The sequence below is a fragment of the Notamacropus eugenii genome, chromosome 3, assembly GCF_028372415.1.
Source record: "Notamacropus eugenii isolate mMacEug1 chromosome 3, mMacEug1.pri_v2, whole genome shotgun sequence".
Taxonomy (NCBI): Eukaryota; Metazoa; Chordata; class Mammalia; order Diprotodontia; family Macropodidae; genus Notamacropus; species Notamacropus eugenii.
The window spans coordinates 335,856,782-335,880,210 of NC_092874.1; the positions used below are offsets into that span (position 1 = coordinate 335,856,782).

Below are 23,429 nucleotides of genomic sequence, written 5' to 3' on the forward strand. Positions count from 1 at the left end.
AGTCATGTCACTATTTCTCTGATGGCATGGTCTTCTTCGGCAATGAAGGATGAACACAACAACCCACGTGTCACTCAGTGACCTCTCCTTTAAGGTTGACTCCATCCAGACATATCACCCTATTCATCTTCTGGAAGTTATCAATCTTCTAGCCCCCAAAGTCATTCTCCCTATAACCCAGCCCCTCTCCCCACCATGATTCCTCAGGCCATCACTCCTACTCTGGCTTCCTCACTTTCCTCACTTCAGACCTTTTAGTCTTCACTGTCCCTGACCCCTGAATCCCTTGTCCAATAGCTGCTCATCCCTCTTAAAATCCCAAACCTGAATTATTCGCACTTTCTCTGCTTTTGCTTGCTGGAGTCACACAACCACTACAAATTTGTTATTCAGTCTCACTACTTCATTAAACAATCCTTTTAATCTCTATACAAAATATCCCCAACCACTATTGCAAACCTTCTCTTCTCTAACTACCAGTCCTCCCTCCTTCTCAGCAGAGGACCTTGAATGACATCTCACAGAAAAAACTGAAGCTATCCATTGTGAGCTGCTGATTCTATCAATGTCACCTTTCAAATCACCTCAGCATGATCCCCTCAAATCTCCTCCTTTACTTTTGTTTGGAGAAAAAAGATGACCCCTCCTGTTGCCAATAGCAAACTCTGCTTCTACCATAGATCGCATCCCCACTCTTCTCTTCCCCAGGAAACTGGTCATTTGATTATGCCTTCTCTCCTTGATTTTCATTTCTCTTTATCCACTAATTCTTTCTCTGATATCTTTAAACATCCTCCCCTGATATCCCTAAAAAATCCCATTTGACTATCATCCTCTTCAATTTACAATTCTATAGTTCTCTTTTCATAGTCAAATTCTCATTGGGGAAGGGGGTACTGCCTGTGAATTTTAAAAAATATTTTGATAAATGTATTTCAATTTGTTTTCATTGTAAACTTATTTTATTTTATGCACTTCAACGTGTTCTTAGAAGGAATCCTTAGACTCCAGCACACTGCCAAAGGGGTCCATGATACCAAAAGAGTAAAGAACCCCTATTGTCAAAGAAGATGTCTGTACTGACATTGACTTTCTCACCTCACAAATCCTTACAATCTAAATTTTAACTCAACAAAAACTGTTCAGAACTATCAAACCCTGAGGCTGCAAGCCAGAGGCCTGAACCAGATTAAAATGTAATTAAGAAATATTTAATAAAATAAATAAAAATACAATACAATATTTGATGTTGTTCATTCAGTTGTGTCTGGCTCTTTGTAACCCCATGGACCATCACACACCAATACTGTCCATGGGGTTTTCTTGGCAGAGACTAGAATGGTTTGCCATTTTCTCCTCCAGTGGGAAACTGAAAGGCAAACTGAAGTTAAATGACTTGCCCAAGATCACAAGTCCAAGCTAGTGTCTGAGGCTGGCTTTGAACTCAGGTTTTGCTGACTCCAGAGCTCTATCCAATGAGCCATATAGCTGTCTCACAATACAATACAGGTAATATTAACTTGTGGTTTTCTTCATCAATGTGTAGCCTGCAGGGATCTCTATTTTAGCTTGATCCCCACAGCTCTTCAAGATCACCGATGATCTCTTCATTGCCAAAGGCAATGGTTTCTTCTCAGCTGTCATTCTTGACTTCTCTGCTGTCTGACATCACTGATTGCTTCCTTTCTCTTCCCTGGGTTTCCACAACATGGTTCTCTACAATTCCCTTTTTCCTGTCCAACCAAACTTTCTCCAAGTGTCTCTTACAGGATCAGCATCTATCCCTCAGCGTACCCCAGGCCTTTACCCTGGTCCTTTCCTCTTCTCTATCTCTACACTTTCTCTCAGTCAGCCACCGTCTCTATGCAGATAACGCCCCAATCCAATCGCGCTCTCTCTCCAGAGCTCCACTCCCACCTCTCCACCTACCTGCGGGACAGGTCTAGAAGCAGTCCCATAAACAGCTCAAACCCAACTTATCATTTCCTCTACACCCACCCCTCCTGCTAACCTCCCTCTTTCTGTGGAGACCACCACCATTCTTCCAGGTTCACAACCTGGAAAGTCATTCTCAGCTCTTTACTTTCATCCATTCCTCCTCTGCCCCCACTACCCAATTACTGGTATAGGGAACACCAAAGGGAGGCAGGGAGACTTGCCCAAGGTCACACCACTTCAGAGGAAAAGATAACACGTTACTAACGGGGGAAGCAGTCACAATGGTTTGGAGAAAACTGGCTTAGGGCACTGAGAGTTTAAGTGCCTTGTCAAAAATCACAAGACTGTCATGCGCTGGCCAGACCTAAGCCAAGGGGCCTGAATTCAAATCCTGCAGTGAAGAAGTTGTTGTTTCTCGGTGAGTTTCTGGCATGTTAGGCTCTTCATGGGTTTTCTCGGCAAAGATCCTGGAGGATTTTGCTACTTCCTTCTCCAGCTCATTTTACAGAGGGGGAAACTGAGGCAAGCAGGGTGAGGCGCCTTGCCCCGGGTCACACGGCCAGCTTTAACTTCGGGCTGGCCACTCTCCAGAGGCCTCGGACCCTCCCGCAGCTTCTGGCCGCCTCGCCTCTGGGAGGACCACACCGGGGTGAAATCTGCCTCCCGAAACAAGACAGCCCAAAGCGGGGTTCCCCGTGAAATCCACCCCTGGGCACGTCACTTAACCCGCCTGCCTCAGTTTCCCCCGCTGTGAAGCGCGGCACGCGGCCGGCGGCCAGCCACTCACCCTGCGCATCCTGCTGCCGGACAGCAGGTCCGCGATGCCTTTGGCCGCGTCATTCTTCTCCGCCACACACAGCACCCGGCGGCTGCCTCGGAAAGCCACCTCCATGGCGTCCCGGGACAGGGGGCGGCTCGGCGGACCCAGCAGGCTCCGCGCAGCGCGGAGGCCCAAGCGGACGGCCGGGAAGATCATGCCGAGGCAGCGGGCCCGCGACCCCGGCCCCGGCCCATCGTCCCGGCCCCGGGGGGCCCTCGAGGCTTATGCCCAGGGCAGCGCTCCTCACTCCGTCACCACCGCGTCGGCCCCCGAGCTCCGAGGGGGACGAACTAGACCCGCCGGGACGAGCCCCAGCAGCTCATCCTGACAGCGAGGAGGGCGGACCCTCCCAGGCGCTTCTGCAGCCCTCAGAAATCTCAGCTGGCGGCCCCGGAGCTTTTCCCGCCCGGCAAAACTCCAGCCCACGACTTCCCGTCGGGCCTCATATTTGGAACTACAACTCCCAGGATGCTTTGGCACGCCGAATAGAGGCCTTCCTCCTCCACTGGCCACTCTCAGTATCGCGAACTACAACTCCCAGCATGTCTTTGCGCACGGCATAGCTGTCTTCCACGTCCACCGGCCTCCCAACTGTCTGTCACTTCCAGTATCAGGACTACAATTTGCAGGATGCCCTGGAGTGTGATATAGTTGCTTTCCGCCAGCCATTCAGCTTCTAGTCCCCGCATCCGGCACCACAACTCCTGGGATGTGTTGGCGTCTAGCGAGGTTGCTTTTCCCCCAGCCATTCAGCTTCCTGTCATTCGCGATGGGTCGGGGACTACAACTCCCAGAAAGCCCAGGCGCAGTGGCGTAACAGCTTTCCACGGATAGGCCTTTTTTCTCTTCCTTAGGAATTCCCGCCCATAGGAACATTTCCCAATTGGTTCCCAGTCCTTTTCCCGCCCGGCCCACCTAACACTTTATCGCTTTCGTTTTCTTTCCTCCTTCCTTTTTCCTTCCATAATGCTCTTCTGTGAAGAGCTCTACGTAGGTGCTTCCGGTTTACGAAGGGGCCGGTCTGTGAGTCATGTGATCCTAAGATGGCGGCCCCGCAGTAGCTCGCCGCTGACTGTGGCGTCCGAGAATCCGGGACGGTTTCATTCCTGCGAGCTTCAGTCGCGGGGACGGCGGCAACGCTTGATCGGACACCGCGGCCGCCCGCAGCCTCGGGCCGGGAAAGCCCCCGGGCGCCGCGGCGGCGTAGGTGGGCCCCGCTTTGCCCGGCTGAGGGTGAGTTAGCCGCGGGTGTGAGGAGGGGCGGACGAGGCTTTCCCTTCCCCGGTCCTGGCCCCTCCAGGGGCCGCAGCCGACCGCCTGGCCCGGAACCCGGCCTCGGGGGCACCCGGGGCGCGAGGGACCCGGTTGGATGAGGACACCGAAGCCCCCGGAGGAAGCGGATGTGGTGAGGAGCGGGGGCCCAGAACCCCGGGGCCGCCACCGAGGGAGCCTGCGGCGCTCCCGGGTCCTCCCGGTGTTCTGGGCTGACTTCCTGCTTTCACTTCTGCTCCCTCATGCCCTTTCAGCATAACTGGAAATATGATCAGCGCCCCTGACGTGGTGGCCTTCACCAAAGAGGAAGAGTACGAGGACGAGCCCTACCATGAGCCGGCGCTGCCGGAGGAGTACTCCGTGCCCCTCTTCCCCTTTGCCAGCCAGGGGGCCAACCCCTGGTCCAAGCTGTCGGGGGCCAAGTTCTCCCGGGACTTCATCCTCATCTCGGAGTTCTCCGAGCAGGTGGGGCCGCAGCCCTTGCTGACCATCCCCGACGATACCAAAGTCTTTGGCACCTTCGATCTCAATTACTTCTCCCTCCGGATCATGTCTGTGGATTACCAGGCCTCCTTCGTGGGGCATCCGTCTGGCTGTGCCTACCCCAAGCTGAACTTCGTGGAGGACTCCAAGGTGGTCCTGGGGGATTCGAAGGAAGGAGCCTTTGCGTACGTGCATCATCTCACCCTTTATGACCTGGAGGCCAGGGGTTTCGTCAGGCCGTTTTGCATGGCCTATATTTCCACTGATGAACTTAAAATCATGCAGCAGTTCCAAGAGCTCTCAGCTGAGTTCTCTAAGGCTTCAGAGTGCTTGAAGAAAGGCAATAGAAAGGCTTTTGCAAATGAACTTGAAAAGAAATTGAAAGACCTGGATTACACCAGGACTGTGCTGCACACGGAAACAGAGATCCAGAAAAAGGCTAGCGATAAATGGTTTTATTCCTCTCAGGCCATTGAGAAAGCCAACGAATTGGCCAGTGTGGAAAAATCCATTATTGAACACCAGGACTTGTTAAAGCAAATCAGATCTTATCCTCACCGAAAACTGAAGGCATCTGATAGCTATCCGTGTGAGCCCGAGCGTGTCCAGGATCAATCAGCTGACCAGGCATCCACTACCTCTAACCCTGATGAGTCTGCTGAAAGAAATCTTTATAGGCGAAGAACCTCATATACCCCCAAGCTCATCAAGGCAAAGTCTGCTAAATGTTTTGACAAGAAGCTGAAAACCTTGGAAGAACTTTGTGACACTGAGTTTTTCACCCAGACCCTGGCTCAGTTGAATCACATTGAACATATGTTTAGAGGAGATTTATGCTACCTTTTGACCAGCCAGATTGACAGAGCTCTTTTGAAACAGCAATGTGTAACTAACTTCCTCTTTGAAGACTTGGTCATTTTAGATGATAAAGTAGTAGAGAAACAGGATAATACACCCATAGAATATAGTCAGGACAAGCTGCACTCCAGATCTTTGGAAGACTGTCCAATTCCTAAAGTGTTAATTAATGTGGGATCTTTTAAGTCCAGTGTGGAGTCTGTACTTATCAAGATGGAGCAGGAAGTTGGAGATGAATTCAAAGAGTCTGAGGTGCCAGAATCTGGCATTTATGATCATCAGGAGAACTTGGATTACCTTGACATGGATATGAAAGGAAGCATCAGTAGTGGTGAAAGCATTGAGGTTTTGGGCACTGAAAAGTCTACTTCTGTTCTATCTAAGTCAGACAGTCAGGCAAGCTTGACTATCCCATTGAGCCCTCAGGTGGTCCGGAGCAAAGCAGTCAGCCGGAGGACTATCAGTGAGGACAGTATTGAGGTTCTTAGCACTTGTCCCTCAGAGGCCTTGATCCCTGATGACTTTAAGGCAAGTTACCCAAGTGCCATTAATGAAGAACCTTATGTGGAAGAGCCTTATGCAGAGGATGATGAAGGAGCTATTCACTTTAGTGCAAGTGTCAGCCAACAGGATCTTGGTGAGACAGAGGGCAGTTCAGAAAACATGTTAGCACAAACAGATTCTGCTTGTTGTATTGGAAAAGAGAGTTCAAGTCTTCTCATACCAAATTCTGACCAAACACAGAAACAGTTCGATGAAGATGGAGTGGTCAGTATTCCTCCACAGCGTTACAAGGAGAGGCAGCAGGGATTTCATGTGGACTTCTCAGTGGACAATATCAACTCTTCTTCCCAGGAGAATACAACAGAAGGCCTTTCTCCTTATGACCTGGACCCAAGCTGCCTGAGAAGCAGCAGGGATGTCAGTAAGATCAGCCTTAATGAGTATGGAGATTCCACCAGCTACATGAGCAGTGCAGCATCCACCAGTTCCGATAGGACTCCGTCTCCTGCCCATCACATTGGCCTCTTTTCAGAAAGGCATAAAAAAAAGGCTGGGCAGAATGCCTTAAAATTCATTAGGCAGTACCCCTTTGCACACCCTGCAATTTATTCTCTGCTTAGTGGGAGGACTCTCATTGTGCTAGGGGAAGATGAAGCAATAGTGAAGAAGCTCGTAACAGCTCTGTCCATCTTTGTTCCCAACTATGGCAAATATGCCAAGCCTGTGAAACATTGGGTCTCTTCCCCTTTGCACATAATGGATTTTCAGAAGTGGAAACTTATTGGCTTGCAGAGGTAAATGATTAGAGAGAGAACTTCTTCATAAGGTAGATAATGGGCATATATTCATTTGGTCTCCTAAGCAGGTCTCAAGACAGTAGACAGATAGCTGCCAGCTGAGTATAATTTTAAGGGCCTTGGCAAGGTCCCTTCCCTGAATCTCTGCCCCCCCTCCCCCCCATACCTTTCTCACCTGCTTGGCTGTTACCTAAAATTCCTTTTATCAGGTGATCTAGCCTCTCATTCCATAGCTAATGCAGAGAACATGTTTAACCTAGTTGAAGTAATTACTTATAAGTACTTTAGCACACTGATTACATGCCACCAATACTGCCAGTTATAAATATTTCTTATGTGTTCATTGCAGTAGAACTTCTATTTGGGAGTACTTTGTCAGCAGTTTTCAGGACAAGTTTGATTCAGACTTTTCATTATAGTATCTTTCTTCTGCCTCTTTCTCCCCTTCCCCCAAATTCGTGAAGTTTGACAACTTTATTGGCATGTATAACAAGCTTTAATATCAGGATCATGATATAAGACAGAAATGGAATATAAAGTACAAGAATCAGATATAGAGATACATGGGTGATAGTGTTTAGGTTTTCTCTAATTTTTTTCTGTCTTAACTATTAAAAAGACTTTTTTAGGAAAAACAACTTGAAGAAGGGTTTGAAAGAGTTTGCTAATAATAGCTTATCATAAGGGAGGGAAATTGTCAAAGAAAGGCAACTTGAAGAATTCCGAGGACCCCTAGGGAAGAAAGGTATGGGCTGTGATTATCAATGGGACAAGATGTTTATAGGATAAGAATAAGAAATGCTTAATCTGGAAATAAACCAGCTGTCTTGTGCGAGTTAAGACCTAGGTTTTAGTCCTAGCTTTTCTCCCAACTAACTGTGGGACTTTGGAAACGTTTATTCCAAATCAGAGCTTCAATTCACTCATCTACAAAATGGTATTCATACCTGCCTTTTTACTTCACAGTGATATTTTAAGGGCAAGAGGTTGTTTTATCATGGAAGATGACTCATGGGGGAGACTTAGAATTGTGGAGGCAGGGAAGAGACACATGATGTAGAATGAGAGGGATGATCCTGGTACATTGTCCAGTGCCTGACATATGGTTGACACTTGCTAAGTGTTCATTGAATTTAATAAAATATTTTAGTCCTTGAATGCCATGATTCTAATTCTACCTTTGCAATCATTGAAGTATTGAAGATTTCTTTGGGTAAGTGACTAAGGAAATTGGATGTACTCAGGTGATCAGTAGCATAAAGAACTATAGAATCTCAAAGGAGGAAAACATTGTGAGAGGTTACATTAGCCAGTACTTGCTCCCTGGATTGAGTAATCCAAAGTATTTAATAGCATGTCAGTAAAAACTTAAAAAACAACAACACCACTATTTACATTTCTTATGTAAACAGCTCCTGTTTCTCTGCTCTATAAAACAATAATTTATAGAAGCTCTCTGCAAAGGTAAACTCTAGTTTCTGGAGAAACTTTTAAATCTAGAAAACAGTTTAGAGGAAAGAGGTCATTGAAGATGCCCAAATCACCTAATTTTCCTGTCTTGTCTTCTTGTATTCCTGAGTCTCACTGTCCTTACTAACCTTTGCCCATCTATTTCAGAGTGGTTTCTCCAGCTGGTGTCAACACCCTCCATTCCCTGAACCGATACAGCCGTTACACTAGCATCCTAGATCTGGACAACAAAACACTGCGGTGCCCACTCTACCGAGGCACTTTGGTGCCCCGCCTGGCAGATCACCGAACCCAGATCAAACGGGGGAGCACATACTACATGCATGTGCAGAGCGTCCTAACCCAGCTATGCTCTAAGGCCTTTCTCTACGCTTTCTGTCATCACCTACACTTGCCCATCAATGAGAAGGAGACAGAGCAGTCTGTGGTAGGCCGACAGGTGAACTTCTTGAAGCTGCACCTGGGCCTGGTGAATGAGGATGTCAAAGTGGTGCAATATTTGGCTGAGCTGCTCAAGCTGCAATACATCCAAGAGCCTGTCAGGCCCAATCCCTCAATGCTCAGGTTTGACTATGTTCCCAGCTTTTTGTACAAAATCTAGGCCTGTTCCCAGCTGTTTCCCAGGTATGTTTCCCAGAAACATACATGACTTAGGGTCCGAGGGTGCAATGGGGATGACCAAACATTTGCCTGAGTTTGACTTTATATTTCTGCTATTCATTGGAAAAGAAAATTAGATGGTGAAAAATGTTAGTAGCATCAGGGCTTCTCCAGCTGGGGAAATGCAGGTGTCTAAAAGGTTCCTGACACTCAGGAACCAAGTATGGGATATTTTTCACAGCCGAGCTTTCCTTGAAGATGTTTTAAGAGGGCAGTCAGCTACCATTAGGTTCTTTGTTGTGTCAGTTGTTTGTTATGGTCAGGCTCCTAGATTCCAAGTAGCTCTTCATTTTACAGCAATGGGGGCAAGGGTCCTTTAAAGTCAAAATGCCCCTTGATATTGCAAAAACTCACTATAAGCTACATCAGGACTACATATCTCTAGGCATCATAGAAAACCCAAAAGGAACCCCATCAAACCATCATCACACTGAGGGGCAAAATAAGCAGGGAAATCAACCTAACTATGGCAAATAGAAGCTTAATGTATTAATTTGCACATTAGTGATTTCTCATTAACAGCTCAGGTAATTGGCAGTGGCCCTGTAATTATCTGACATCACTGGAGCCTGTTGTATTTAAAGGAGGTATTTAACTGTAGTCCCCAGAAACTGATTGGTCCTTGACCACTGAGATGGAAAGAGTGAAAGCACAGCAGCTGCCATTTTGAAAGCACCTACAGACGGGGTAGTTTGAGGAAATGTCTCAAGCAGTCTTCGCTGAGTGGTGATGAATGTGTGTTAGAACCTTCAGTTGTTTGTCGTGCCCACAGAGAAATTCATCTGTGCCTTGTCTGCCTGTTTCATTATTAAATTTTAATGGAGGTGGGGGGGGAGTAGGGGAGATATTCCCAGACTTTTTGAGCTTCCATCTGCAGTGTGTCAGCAGAAATGATTGGAAGATAATGATTTGAATGATTCCAGGACAACCAAGAGTAAGGCAGAGGGCATAGAAGGGGTGGGGCCAAAGTTACCAGTTTGACCAGTACCATCAAGCCACTGATTGGCAATTAACATGGTTTTGTTCTGCTGTCTTCTCTCTGATCATGATCTAGTTGGCTGTCATGGCAAAGCTCTGGGGAAGTGTTAAAACTACAGATCACCACTTTCAACTCCAAATCCTTTTATCCATCAAGCCTTCACAACTTCTTTACTGCCTCTGAGAGGGTGGGATTTACTAGCTGAACTAAGGGCTGTGGTTCATTTCATGTGACTAGCAGGTTTCTTGTGTTCTAAAATTCCCTGAATTAATTTTGGTCAGATTGAAGAAACATTTGGAAAATGGACTTAGACTAGCCCATCCTTTGATGATGGTGATGGGTTGGAGAGGATAGTGCCTACCTCTTGACCTTTTTCTGTTCTCATAGTGTGTCCTCTATCTCCACAAGGGATTTATAGGTAATTTTTTAATAGGTGATGGGGAAGATTGCATTTAATCTCAAGACTAGATATCACTCTTGGCTTTCATCTTCACTCATTCACATCTGCCACCAGAATATGGAGACTAGTGTTTTCTTGCAACTTTTAAATTTTAAATATTTTCAAAGAATGCTGTTTTTATTTCGAGCCATGAGGTTTTACTGTTTTTAATTTATTCCACAAAAAATGTAATTATAGATGTGAAGCAACCCTGAATTCTGCACTTGAATGTGGTGTTGCCATTGAGCCAATGTCAGTGGAAGATTCTAAGGTAGTATATTTGTGTTTTCCTGTTGTGTTTCCAAACTTTTCAAGTTTGATGTACTGTTCCTAGTGTCCTAACCCAAAAGTGTTTCTTTGAAGCCAGACCTCATTCTGCTACTGCCCCTTTCCATGAACGGGGGTATGTATCATGTCCCGTATGCTCTGCAACTCCCAAAGGGAATGTGGAGAAGGAATTTATTTTTGTATTTTTTTCTCTCCTCCACTAGCTGTTCAGCTTAAGAGAGGGAAAGGACAACCATGCCCTCTCCCTTCCCATTTTCCCATGTAATTAATATTGCTTGTCAAAATGATGAACCTGGGGACTTTTTCCACAATGGAGCAGCTTGGATTTCTTTGGGTTTTTTCTTTCTTTCACACATTTCCATAGCAAAAAACATAGGGAAAGAGTTTCCGGGTGCCTTTGAAATGTCAGGCATAAATCTTATTCATAACATAGACTTATTTGGAAAGTCTTGCCTCTCAAATCTGTCAAACACTTGTGTATCTTAGCTGGGTGGTCAAACAGTGCTTTTGCATCCACTAAGGAGGCAGCTGCAGTTTCTCTTTAAAGGAAAAGATTGGTGAAAGACCAGAAAAGTATCATCAGAACTGCCACTGCTATTTGGATTTTAAGCTTTCCACTGCAGGACTCCCTCAATGCAAAAGGTAATAGTGATAAATAATTGCTTTAGCTAGAAAATAGGTAAAGGCAGCAGATCCATTTCTGGTGTGTGATGCATCTGGCTTAAGTCATTTACTGTGGTGGTTTTTGAATAGAGTAGGTTGGGGAGTAGGAGTGGAGAAAGGAACTCTTTCCCAATCTTGACCCCAATGGCATTTTGGACGGTGTTACCAAAATTGTAGACAGTAAGGTATGAAAATCCATGACAATGAATAGGACAGCCTTTTTCCTATATGAATTTGATTGCAGCTCATGACTCTGAAAGACTCTCAAAAAAAACTTGACAAAAGTCATCGTTAAGAAAGGTGGACTGACAAGTTTTTGAGCTGTATTTCAAATGGAAAATAATTTGGGGGAGTATGAATTCCAAAAATATTATTCAGTAAAAGAATTTCATTTTCAGCAGATTTTGAAAAAATTACCAGGGGTTGTTTGCAACTTTGGGTATAAGTCTTTAAAAATCCCCACAAAATGGAATTATCTTAAATGCACTCAATGGTAAGACCTGTGGTAAGACTTTTTTTTTTTCCCACAAAGTTGAATCTAATTATTACACATTTTTTTTAATTGGGGAAGGGCAGGGATGTAAGAGTCGGATACTCAGATAAAATGCTTAACATTTTCCTTCAAAGTTTTTCCCCCTTGTAATCAGCACAATAAATATCATAGAAAACATTTAAAAACAAAACTCAAACTTGGGTAATTAATCACATCCCAGAAAGTAGGTCACATTAGCCCTACCTTTTAATCTTTGTTGTTGTCGCCACCATGATTTGTTTTCAGGTAACAGATAAAGCTTTTGTTTTTAAGTTTGAGGTTTAAATCTTCAGTATTTTCTGTTTTCTACCACCTTTTGAGAGGAAATCAACTAAGTCAAGAATTAGGTGATGTAAACCTGATTATCAGACTTGTTAAGGATTTACAGGTACATGTTTTAAAATCCCTGTTTAGAAAATTAAAAGGCATGTATAAAGCCATATTAATCTCCTATCTCCAACTTCATCGCTTCTCCAAGCCAAGTGTTCCCCTTCTGGAGTTGGAGATTTTCATTTTTACATAAATGTTGCCAGGAAAAATTGGGTGGTTTCACATATTTCTCAATTTTAAAAATTAGTCTCCAGTCAACCTAATTGGAACATGTAATTTTCCAAGCATACTTTTTATTTCTATTTATGTATATGGACAAATCTTTATTTGGAGTATACTAGAGTATAATTCAAACCTAAATGAATAACCTGACCCCATTTGAAGACCGTAGAGGGGGCCAGTGGTTTTTAATATGCTTGCCAGGGCTGCTAAGGTTCTTTGAAGTGTCCTCTAAGGAAAAATGATTGCTTGCTTTTGAACAGTCTGGTTTTCTGTCAATACCAAGAGCATGTATCCTCCCAGCAAACCCTCAGTGTTGCATGTCAGGTCATAGTCCCTAGTGTTACCTTTGTGGTGTCTGTCAGTGCAACAACTGGGCACACCTTCTCAGACTAATTGAATTCATCAGAGCAGCCTTTGGAAGAGTCAAAAAAGGGTTGAGGTCAAGTCGTTTTTCTCAAGTTTGCCTCCCTAAGAATTCAGAAAGGATGTCTTGATATGTGCTTTAAATCAAACTTTTCTGGCTTTCCCCCAAAATTGTACTTTGTATTAGGAAATAGGAGAACTTATTACACAGGCAAAAAGAGGGAGGCAACAGGGTTTTCTTTACTCCTAAATTGGGACATAATACAACAACTGAAATTTCCAGCACCTTAAGCTGTCTCTGTCTCTGCTTTGAGAAGCTTGTGGTCTTGACTCAGTGAGTCTGTTATGCTTCTGGTAAGGGAAGGCAGTCTAGTTAAAGGAAGTTAAAGGTTCATGAGTACCTCAAGACCAAGTAACTAGTCCTGTTGGGTTTGTTCCCTTACTCAAGTGAAAGAAATGAACTCTTCCAAAGCAGTAGTGCTGTCAACCTCAGTCCTGTAAAGAATATGTTCATCACTTTAGGGAGAGGGAGCAGTTCACTGCCGTTGTATGTGTGCATGCACTTTAGACCACTGTACAAAAGTCACTACTGATGCCAGATCCCAGATGGAAGCACAGATGGGAAAACTGGTGAATCAAGTCAATCAAGTCATCCACAGGGTGATGGGCTGATTGATGTGAGAAGGCAGAGGTACAGGGTACAGTCTCCCTGACAATTCCAACACTGAGGAATTGGGAATATTGATTGGGTCAAGATAAATACTGCCTTTCAGGTTGCAGTGAGGAACATGGGCTGTGATGAATTCTCACTTATTTTAAAGAAAAACTATTTTATTATTGCATGTTCACTTGTTTGTAAGTTATGTGTACACATTGTGTAAGCAGTAGTTTTAAACAAGTGCCCAATGGAAGTAGTATACTTGGCATGTCTGTAATATCATTTTAGAGGTGTTGCTGCACAAGTATGAGTTAATGCCAAATGAATAGTATGAGAAATGTACTGTAAAAAATTAATTTATTTGAGTTCAGATATTTTTGAAATACAAATTTGGTTGTATTTTTAAAGCTATAATTCTTGTCACATTCTGTGGTTAATTTTATTGTGCTTATTAAAAAGTGGTCATTACTGTTTTGCACTCAGCTGTTTGAAAGATAGTTTCTTTGGGAAGGCACCAGCTTCAGGTACCCTGAGTGTAGAGATTAGACCAATGTCTGGCACTGGAATAGAAAGCTGTCATTGCCAAGTACCACAATCTGTCCCCGTAGAAACAAGGGTCACCCTTGCACCTTCCCCTCCAAAGCTCCAAGGATTAAAGACACCATTTACTTGGAGCGCCTGCATAATACTGTAACAGACACAAAACTTGTTAGGCTTGTAATTTTATGCTCAGCTGAAGCTTCATAATAATTTTCTCTCCAACTAAACTGGACATGATTCAGCTCTCCTGGCATTCTACTGAACAACATGATACTGAGATTGAATAACTTTTACAAGCTATTAATGTGGGTGTTTTCTGAGCTGCCGCAATAAGTCACAAGCCAGCCAGCTGACCACTGCAGAGAAGGTTAAGTAAAATTATTTAAGTAATACTTTAAAATTATGTCACTGTTCATTTGGATAAAGGCCAAAAGGCTATTCCGATCTTATACAAAAATTAGGTAATTAAGATTCATAATAAATTCACTAATTCATAAAGTATACCCCCAAAAGACCCATAATGAACTTTTAAAACTGAGAATTGTGATTTGGAGGAGTACATGACCAAGTCCTCAGTGACTGCCAAATGGTAATTTTTTCAATATAGGGATGTTAGAAACACTCACTAAAAAGCCCCACCTCCCACCATAAAAAAGTCGAACCTTCTTTTCCCCTTAGCCACCCTCCCAATTATACATTCTCCTTTCCTTTTTTTAAAAGGGGGATTTTGGCACTTAAGCTTTCAGGCTTAATATTTCCAATCTGGCTCTGAAACTCAGAGACTGTTGGCAGTGTTCAGTGTCATTTTAAAAATCAGGGATCCCAGGCAGGGGAAAAACAGCTGCAAAGCTCTCCACTTTTTCTCTGATGGTCTTGATAATATCCTGATAATTCGCATCCCCCAAAAGTTTCTCCTTGAATTCTTTCATGGTGGCCTGGGGACCGAGGTCTTTCTGAATCTGCACAGTCAGCTCTATTCCTGCAGAAACGACATTGCAGTAAGGAAGCTACTCTGCTTACCAAGAAGCTGACGACATTTTTATAAGGCATATGCTACAATGAAGTTACACATCAAAATACACAAATCCAGATCACAGTAATGCACTCTCTATACCAAAGATATGGATTCAGGAATAGGGACAAGAAAATCCTTGATGTCCATAAACCAAGTGGTGTAAATCCTGGTGCAGGCCCAGCTAACAACTTCACTATGTGACCAGAGATACAGAGAATGATTGTTATAACCGCCATGTAAGTCTTGCAAGTCACAGAATTTAAAGACAGAAGGAACCTTAGAGATCATTTAGTACATCCTCTGTGGATGAAGAAACAAAAAAGATGCCTGAGGCCACACAAAATGCTGGAACCAAAGTCTTGATGCCAGATCCAGTGCTCCTCTCAATAAGAATCATCCTACTTAATTAAAAAGCATTTAACGGAGGGAACTGCTGATTTCACCCCTCAGCTGAGTCATCAGTGAAGAGTTTTTGCATATCAAAATTAGGTTTCTAGTAGTCTCTGATGACTTGAGCCTTATGAACCTACACATCAGAAGGAAGAGTAAGGGCAGTGTGATCCCTTGGAAAGAGCTCAGTTTGGGATTAAAAGACCCGGGTTCCAACTTTGCCGCTGACTGTCCATGCACAAGTCATTTAACCTGGGTCTCAGTTCCCTTCATCTGTAAAATGAGGGGAAGAGGGGGCTAGACTAGATTGCTAAGGTCTCACCAGTTCTAGGTCTACAATTTTATGACCTTAAAGCAGGCTGGCTGAGGTTTATAAAATATACCTAATGGAAAAGAGAAAAATAAGTGACTTCTACCACTTATGCCTTGGCAGCAATTCAATAGCTCAGTCTCAACTGCTAGGTCAAAAGAGGGACACCCCAGATCAATCAACCAGATCAATTTTTCCTGAAACTTCAGTTTATAGAAGGGATTAACAAATGTCATTTAAATCTAGGTTCTAGCCTGGTGTCTGACTTTTAAGGAAAAGAAAAAGGCAACGTATTCATGTATCTTCTAGACCCACATTAGAATCTTTAAGGGTCTTAAGGCACTGGATAGAGCACTGGGCCTGGAGACAGGAAAACCTGAGTTCAAATCTGGCCTCAGGTATTGAGCTCTGTGATTCTGGGCAAGTCATTTAATCTCTTGACCTTAATCCACTGAAGAAGGAAAAGGCAAACCATTCCAGTTTCTTTGCTAAGGAAATCCCACTGGTGTGCTATGGTCCACGGGGTCACAAAGAGACACAACTGAACAATAAGGGTCTTAAAGAATCCTGTGGAAAGTTTGATTTTGCTAGGAGAGTGTAACTTCTAGAGCAGTGGTTCTCAAATTGGTTGGTCTCAAGACTTTTTATACTTTTCAAAGTATGAGGACTCCCCAAAGGGCTTTTTTTAATGTGGATATTTACCATATTGAAAATTAAAATGTTTTTGTAATAAAAATAGTTTTGACGTCACAGATTCCCCTGAAAGGGTCTTGAGGCCACACCCTTGGGGCCAACCACTGTTGCTGAGTCATGTCACATGAGTGATCTTCAACCCAGCCCTTCACCTACACTTTGAGCAGGTACATGAAGTAAGAAACCTGAAGAACCTTGAAGTCAGCCCTCAGTGAACAGTATCATCCAGTATTTGACCAACCAGAGAAGTCAGTGGAAACCAAGGCTGTGTTGCCAGGAATTTGTTGAGCCCAAGTGAGAATAATCCACAAACCTAGTAACGTCCTTCATAATACCTCATCCTTACCTTCATGAATAAAATGGGCTACTTTGTGGAAATCTTTTTCCAGCAGTCCTCGGGAGGTCAGAGCTGGGGTTCCTAGTCTCAGTCCACTAGGTCTTAATGCACTTTTGTCTCCTGTGAAGTAACAAGAGAGCAATGAATTCTTCATTTGCCAAAACTACTAACAAGTACTTAAAAACCTCACTTGAGGGTGATGACTTACAGTACAGATTCTGGCCCAGCCCATCTGTGTTCTAATACAACTATGTATATGGTTTTGAAACAACCAGTGTTCTCAGAGCTCCTGAAATCAGGGATATATATGGTGATGGGGAAGAGCTAGAAAAATGAATATTACAATGAAATTAACTTTGGTTTAAAAGTTGCCTTGGGGCTAGAGACACCAAAGGTTATTTCCCCAGATATGCGGTACTTACAGAGGGTAAGCCATTACTTTGTTTAAGGTAATTCTTAGATCACAGCCCACAAATCTGGAAAAAGTGATCCTTCTCATCAAGAAGTCCCTATTTACCTTCTCCCAAGTGGCTACAAAAACTTTCTAAGCAGAAGAAAACTCAATATTCCAAGTTAGTCCTTAGAATAATTTGGTCTTATAGCTTAACTTTTGAAAATTTCCCTGGTTGGGTTAGAATTCATTCTGAAGTAAATGGATATAGGGAGACACTGCGCATTATCTCCCATTCTAGAAAGGGTCAGAACATCCTCATTGTAGCATAGAAACGCATCACAGAATCCTATCAGCTGAAAAACAACCAGTTGATGAAGTCTGTGATTTCCTGAATCTCATTCCTCAGACAGGTTTATAAAACTGATTATTTAAAGAAAGTTCTTCCCTACATAGAACTAAAAGTCGCACTCATTATACCTAGTGATATAACACTATTTTAAGAAGTGTTCCTAATTCCTTCTATATGCTAGGTTATAAGATACGACAGTAAAATGAATTTGGTATCACTGGGTTCAAATATGGATTCAAACCTTATTCTGCTACTTAGTAATTTGCCAAGACACCTTTTGTCTCTCCAGGTCCCTTCCCTCTTTTGTAAAAGGAAGGCTAGATGATCTCTATCCAATTCTAACAAGTTCTTTGAACAAAGTACCTTCTGTGGTTTAAAGAAAACAATAGTCCTTGGGAAGGTGGAAGGAGGAAAAGGATGCGGTTGTTTTTCTCCACTTAGGTTATAAGGGACTCTTACCTGGGCAGGTGTTCTTGTTACAAGCAATAGAACAAGCTTCGAGCACCTTCTCAGCTCTTCCTCCATCTGTCCCTTTGTTTCGTAGGTCCACAAGGATCAAGTGGTTGTCAGAACCACCTGGGGAAACAATTTTGATATATAAAAATTCATAGAGCTGAGTCCCTCCCTCTGTGTAAAGAAAACCAGTAACAACCACAGATTTAGAGCTAGAGAGAACTTTAGAGCTTATGTAGTCCAAGACTTTAATTTTATAAATAAGGAAATTGAAGACCAGAGAGACTTAATTGTCCAAGGTCACACAGAGAGTGACACACAAGATCTGAGCCCCTGACCCCAAAGTTAGGGTTCTTTCCATGCTGGCTTACTCTTTGAGAAATTGATGTCTAACCCAATGGCAGAAAGAAGCCTCACTGCCATTTCTGTAACAATTCTACCTTTAGTGATTATATGCCCCCTTATCAACTGATGCTGCCACCACCCTTGTACATGCCCTCATCACCTCACACCTGGACTCCCTCTCCCACAGTCCAACCTCCACTGAGCTATCAGACTCATCTTCCTAAAAGGCAGATTTGACATTCACCATACCCCATAACCCCCCAGTTAATAAATTCTGGGATCAAATATAAAATCCTGTTTGACATTCAAAACCCTTCACAACCTGTCCCATTCCTACCTTACTTTCCTCCATGTACTCGGCTACCCAACTTTGGCTTCTTTGGGGTAGTTCACACAAGATACTCCATCTCCAGACTCTGGGCATTTTTACTTACCTGTTCCTCATGCCTGGACTACTTGTTCTAGCTAAAATCTCATCTATGAGAAACCTTTCTTCTCTATTATTATCTTGTTTGTACATAAAGACAGTATTTCCCCCATCCTGTCTGCTCCATTAGATTGAACTCCTTGAGGACAAAAACTGTCTTCCTTGTATCTCTAGTGCTTAGTACAGTACCTGGTACACAGTAGGCATCTAATAAATGCTGACTGACAAATTTGCTTTTTATCACTGTACATGCTTCCAGAAAAAGGAAACCAAACATGTCTAAAACTGGACTCAGCCATCTTCCCTCCCAAAAGTGGACCCTTTCTGCAAATCTCACTACTTTGGCTGTTCCTACTCAGCCTAATTCATAGTGCCAATTCCTGTTTGATTCTGCTTCCATGGGAGATTCCACATTCTGTCCCTTCTCTTCACTAATACCACATTACCTAGTAGTTCAGGATTTCATCACCACTACTCACATGGACCATTTACAACAGACTTCTGTCTATTATAAATTTTTGTGTCTCCCGTTTCTCTCCTCTCCAACCCATCCTTCACACAGACTAAAACAAACTACGAAAAAATTGTTCCCCAAACTCAACATTCCATTGCCAGTCTCCATATATTCACATGTACTATTCCCATGCCTGGAAAGAATACTCTCATTCTCCACCTTTCAAAATACTTATCTTACTTCAAGTATCAATTCCATGGTCACCTCTTCCACTGTCTTCCCCAACAGCACCACCCAAACTAAGTGTTAAGTGTTCTCTGCCTTCTCAAATATTCCAAAGCACTTTGATCTCTCCCTTGCCTCCTTCACTTCCCACCCTGGATTATGTTTGTTTGAGTCCTGTCAGAGGGTTATCATGTGGATCATGGATAAGCAAGCCACAGAGCAAGGGTAGGTGTCAGCTAGAACCCAGAGATGAGTTGTCAGAAGAGGAAGAGCTAAAGGTATGTCCAAGAGGCCCTGTGAATATTCAAAGTGAAAGGGCCTGGGTAGAATGTCATCCCAGTGGGAACTGATGGGGGATAGAAAACTCAGGGCCAGCTTCCCTAGAAGCTTCACCAGCCCTCCTTGTTGCTGCCAACTGGTCTGTGGTCCATGCTGCTTATCACTTATGTGTTGGACTCTGGCATAATACTCTTAAATGCTGATCTCATCCATTTAGGAAGGGGACTCGGGTGGGAGACAAGGGCTGAACAACGAGCTCTTCAGTGGAAATGGAGGTGTCAAAGGGCATATTGCCTCTAAACTGTAAATGGTTACACTGGTTTATTGTTGTTAGTTTTAACGTTGTCATGGAAGGAGGGCTGGGAACATCAACTTGTCACATGAGTAAATGAATTACATCTTTAGTTGAGGCTTGTGCCCCTCTCTAACGGCCAGGGCATTTTGTTGAAAAAAGCACCTTGGTAAGTGGAAACTCCCTTAATAACTACAGAGGTTTTCGTTATGCATTGACGAAGTTACTGAAAAATCCTAGGTTTATTTTTGTATGAATTAATTGCTAAGAATTAGGAACATAGTAATAGGACTGCTCTGATGGAATACTGTAAATTATAAATAAAACATACAAATGTTTAATTAAAAAAAAACCATTTGTCATTTTATTGGGAAAGACATTGGAGTGGTTGCCATTTACTTCTCCAGCTCATTTTACAGATGAAGAAAATGGAGCAAACAGTGTTAAATGACTTGCCCAGGGTCACACAGCTAATAAGTGTCTGAGACCAGATTTGAACTCAGGAAGATGAATCTTCCTGACTCCAGACACAGCACACACTCCACCTAGTTGCCCAATTATTTGTTTACATGCTGTCTGTCTCAAATGGAAGGTCAGCTCCTTAAAGGTAGACTGTTTTTTTCTCTTTGTATCCCTAGTGTCTACTTGGTCCTTGGAGGTCATCATCTTTCAAACTCGAGTGGAGGGTAAAGGAGGGGCACAAGACCCTCTGGAAGGATCTGAAGTACTAGTCAAAGTGACTGATTATAGTACAGGTAGCTGGGTGATGCAGTAGATAGAGCACCCACCTTGGAGTCAGGAGGACCTGAGTTCAAATCTGGCCTCAGTTACTAGTTATGTGACCCTGGGCGAATATCTTGACCCCACCAGACAACCCTCTCCACCCCCTGCCAAAAAAAAAAAATATTGACTAGATTTGAATACAGTACAACTACTATTACTTTTTTTCAGTGAAGATACAAGTTTTCAAATAAAAGTAAGCCAGAGTGAAACTAACGGTAAATCTGCTTTCCTTGGTAGGATTTGCCTGTAAGAGGTAGGCAGCCTCCCCTCACACTCCTGGGGGCTCCATGCACGGCCCTAGGCCTCTTCCCTGGGGAGAACCCTGGATGAAACAATGACTAGGACCATCCACTTGTGAGAAGGTAGAAGTTCTTACAGCACTCCTAGTTCCCATGGGATGTTCCCCACAAATCCCACCCTTTGGTGATAGTGAGGAGATCTGGGGGGCTCCCCAGTGGGCAGGCACTATAGCAATGCTCTCCTGAGGAGTACTTTTTGAGTCAGCTTTAACACCACCTTCAATATTCCATAGCCACCATGATTCTCCTTTGTCTTTGGGGAAGCAAGGCAGAATAGTGGGAAAAGTGCTAAATTTGGAGTCAGAGGATCTTGGTTCAAATGCTAACTCTGCCCCTCACTGTGTGACCTTGGGAAAGTCAATGAACTTTTCTGAGAAGCCTCAGTTTCCTAAACTGTAAAACAACAGGGTTGGACCAGATATCCTCAAAGTCCCCTTCCATCTCTAAATCTGTGCTCCTATGATGTGAGGACCGTTCAGCCGTTATTTAGGTTGTTTATACATTGTTTTCATTAGATGTTTTGAGAGTTAAGTGTTGTTTTATAAAAAGAATAGGGCATCGCTACATAAAATTTGGAAACCACTGCCCTAGGAACAGCTCTGATTCTGCCATCCAGAACTGTTAATAAATAATAACAATAACAATTTTGTTGTTCAGTTGTTTTCCGTTGTGTCTGACCCTTTGTGACCCCATTTGGGATTTTCTTGGCAGAGATACTGGAGTGGTTTGCCATTTCCTTTTCCAGCTCATTTGACAAATGAGGAAACTGAGGCAAACAGGGTTAAGTGATTTGCCCGGGGTTACACAGCTAGAAAGTGTATGACTCAAGATCCCACATTCTATCCACTTCACCACCTACCTACCCCTAACAATAAAAATAGCTGACCTTTGTATAGCATTTATTATTGGTTGGGGACTGTGCTAAGCCCTTTACATTTATCATCTCATTTGATCCTCACAACCCTAGGATGTAGATGCTGTTAATTATCCCCATTTTACAGATGAGGAAATTGAGGCAAAAAGGGTCACACAGCCTGAGGCTTTTACCTGAACTTAGGTCTTCCTGACTCCAAGACCACCCCACTGTCCCATCTTAAATGATAGACAGGATCTCCAACAGACCCAGTGCAAGTACTTACTTACCTGTTACTATGTGGTAACCCAGCTCTATCATGGCTGCTGATAGGGCCTTGCAGTTGGCAACCACCTGTTGCTGATAAGCCTTAAATTCAGGTGTCAAGGCTTGCTTCAGAGCTACTGCAACTCCTAGTCAGGAAGAGATTCTATGTCAACAATTGGGCAAAAATGTTTATTGTTATCAAGATAACTCTTATCTATACCTTTCCCTCAAGTCCCACCCCCACAAAGTCAAACCAGCAAGAATGAGCTACTATACCTTCCACTTAGTATCTGAAGATTTTCCTCAAATTCATATTTATAAATGCACAATTACTAAGCAAAGCTTTCATTCTGTCCAGCACAGGCCATCTCTGCCCTGGAGGGTCCTGAGGCTGAGACACAGAACAAAGGGGATAAGGACCATCTTATCCAGATGGAATCTTAGCCCCTAAGAGGTCAGCAAGTCCAACCAAGCGGCTCTGTGGCACAATGGATAGAGCTGTTGGGCATGGGGTCAGGAAGATCTGAGTTTAAATTCAGCCTCAGGCACTTACTGGGCAAGTCACTTCATCTTTTTTGCCTTGGGTTTCTTCATCTGCAAAATGGGGGTGATAATAATAGCCCCTACCTCCCAAGGTTACTGTGAAGATTCAATGAGATGATATTCATTGAGAAGAGTACCTGACATACAGTAGGCACTTAATGTTTGTTCTTTCTCTTCCTTTTCCATCTCCCTCTGCCAACTAGTACCTGAACAGGAAGCTGTTACCCAACACAGAGCCAATCAACCTCTGTTGGAAGATCTACAGTGAAGGGAAATCTACTTTGACCTGAGGCAGAAGGAACCACTTTGGGACAGCTCAAATACTAAATTTTTCCTTTGTAACCAGCCAAACTCTGCCCCTTTGCAACTCTCTTAGTCCTGTCCCTCAAGACCAAGTATAATCCTTCACGTTGGTCCTTTGACCATCACAATAGTTTGTCCTTCACAATAGTTACCTTGTCCCCTCTAAGTACTCTCTCCTTCAAGCTAAGCATCCTGAGGGAGTTCCTTCCATCAATCTTCCTATGGTATTATTTTCATCTCCAGCAGGTACTACTATCTCCTCTAAGGTCACTCTGGCCAATAATAGGTCCCAGGCCAAGCTCTAGTGGTCATTGTTTAGGCCCTGTTTGGGTGAGTGAATGTAAATAGCAATTATTTCTGTTTTGGCCAGAAACCCTGAGGGTCTTCCACTCCCAGACTGATTTTTTTTTTTAATTAGGTAAAGAGACCACTCTCTGACTCATTTCTTACCTAGCCTTAATGACTGAATTAGTCAAGGCCTCCCTCTGCATCCAATGCCATCTCTAGTTTTCCTGATCTTTATCTCACCTCTGAACCCAGATGGCTCCAGAGAAGAAAGTGAGGCTGGTGACTTTCTGCAGCCCTCCCTCATTTAAATCCAA

General features: G+C 43.5%; 3 protein-coding genes across 8 annotated transcripts in view; 1 reads left to right on the plus strand and 2 right to left on the minus strand.

Annotated features, from left to right (window-relative positions):
• Positions 1-3,010, minus strand: part of TOP3A (DNA topoisomerase III alpha) — a 38,076-nt gene extending 35,066 nt beyond the window's left edge. For 2 of the 3 annotated variants that reach the window (XM_072597086.1, XM_072597084.1), the window contains exon 1: positions 2,726-2,915. In XM_072597086.1, coding sequence (XP_072453187.1) covers positions 2,726-2,778 — 53 coding nt within the window. In that variant the 5' untranslated portion in view covers positions 2,779-2,915. Of the gene's footprint in view, positions 1-2,725 lie in introns of all 3 variants that reach the window. The other variant, XM_072597083.1, reaches the window with a different exon arrangement.
• A 1,147-nt stretch (positions 3,011-4,157) lies between these two features.
• Positions 4,158-22,816, plus strand: SMCR8 (SMCR8-C9orf72 complex subunit). Of its 3 annotated transcripts, none has more exons than XM_072597089.1 (3): positions 4,158-6,669; positions 8,290-8,706; positions 22,728-22,816. In XM_072597089.1, exons 1-3 carry the CDS (start codon positions 4,298-4,300, stop codon positions 22,732-22,734), a joined length of 2,796 nt encoding a protein of 931 aa, XP_072453190.1. In that variant the 5' UTR covers positions 4,158-4,297; the 3' UTR covers positions 22,735-22,816. The 3 variants fall into 3 exon arrangements, with proteins under 3 accessions (XP_072453190.1, XP_072453189.1, XP_072453188.1); XM_072597088.1 differs by having other exon boundaries at positions 8,290-8,766; positions 22,728-22,802; XM_072597087.1 differs by lacking the exon at positions 22,728-22,816 and having other exon boundaries at positions 8,290-9,588.
• Positions 13,617-23,429, minus strand: part of SHMT1 (serine hydroxymethyltransferase 1) — a 31,669-nt gene continuing 21,856 nt past the window's right edge. For both annotated transcript variants that reach the window (XM_072597090.1, XM_072597091.1), the window contains exons 9-12: positions 22,005-22,127; positions 17,764-17,880; positions 16,571-16,681; positions 13,617-14,795 (exon numbers count right to left, since the gene is read on the minus strand). In XM_072597090.1, coding sequence (XP_072453191.1) covers positions 14,623-14,795; positions 16,571-16,681; positions 17,764-17,880; positions 22,005-22,127 — 524 coding nt within the window. In that variant the 3' untranslated portion in view covers positions 13,617-14,622. The remainder of the gene's footprint in view (positions 14,796-16,570; positions 16,682-17,763; positions 17,881-22,004; positions 22,128-23,429) is intronic.

Coding starts and splice junctions, on each gene's coding strand:
- SMCR8 (XM_072597088.1), top strand. CDS start 4,298: ATGATCAGCGCCCCTGACGTGGTGGCCTTCACCAAAGAGGAAGAGTAC. Junction 6,670..8,289: donor AAACTTATTGGCTTGCAGAG/GTAAATGATTAG, acceptor CATCTATTTCAG/AGTGGTTTCTCCAGCTGGTG.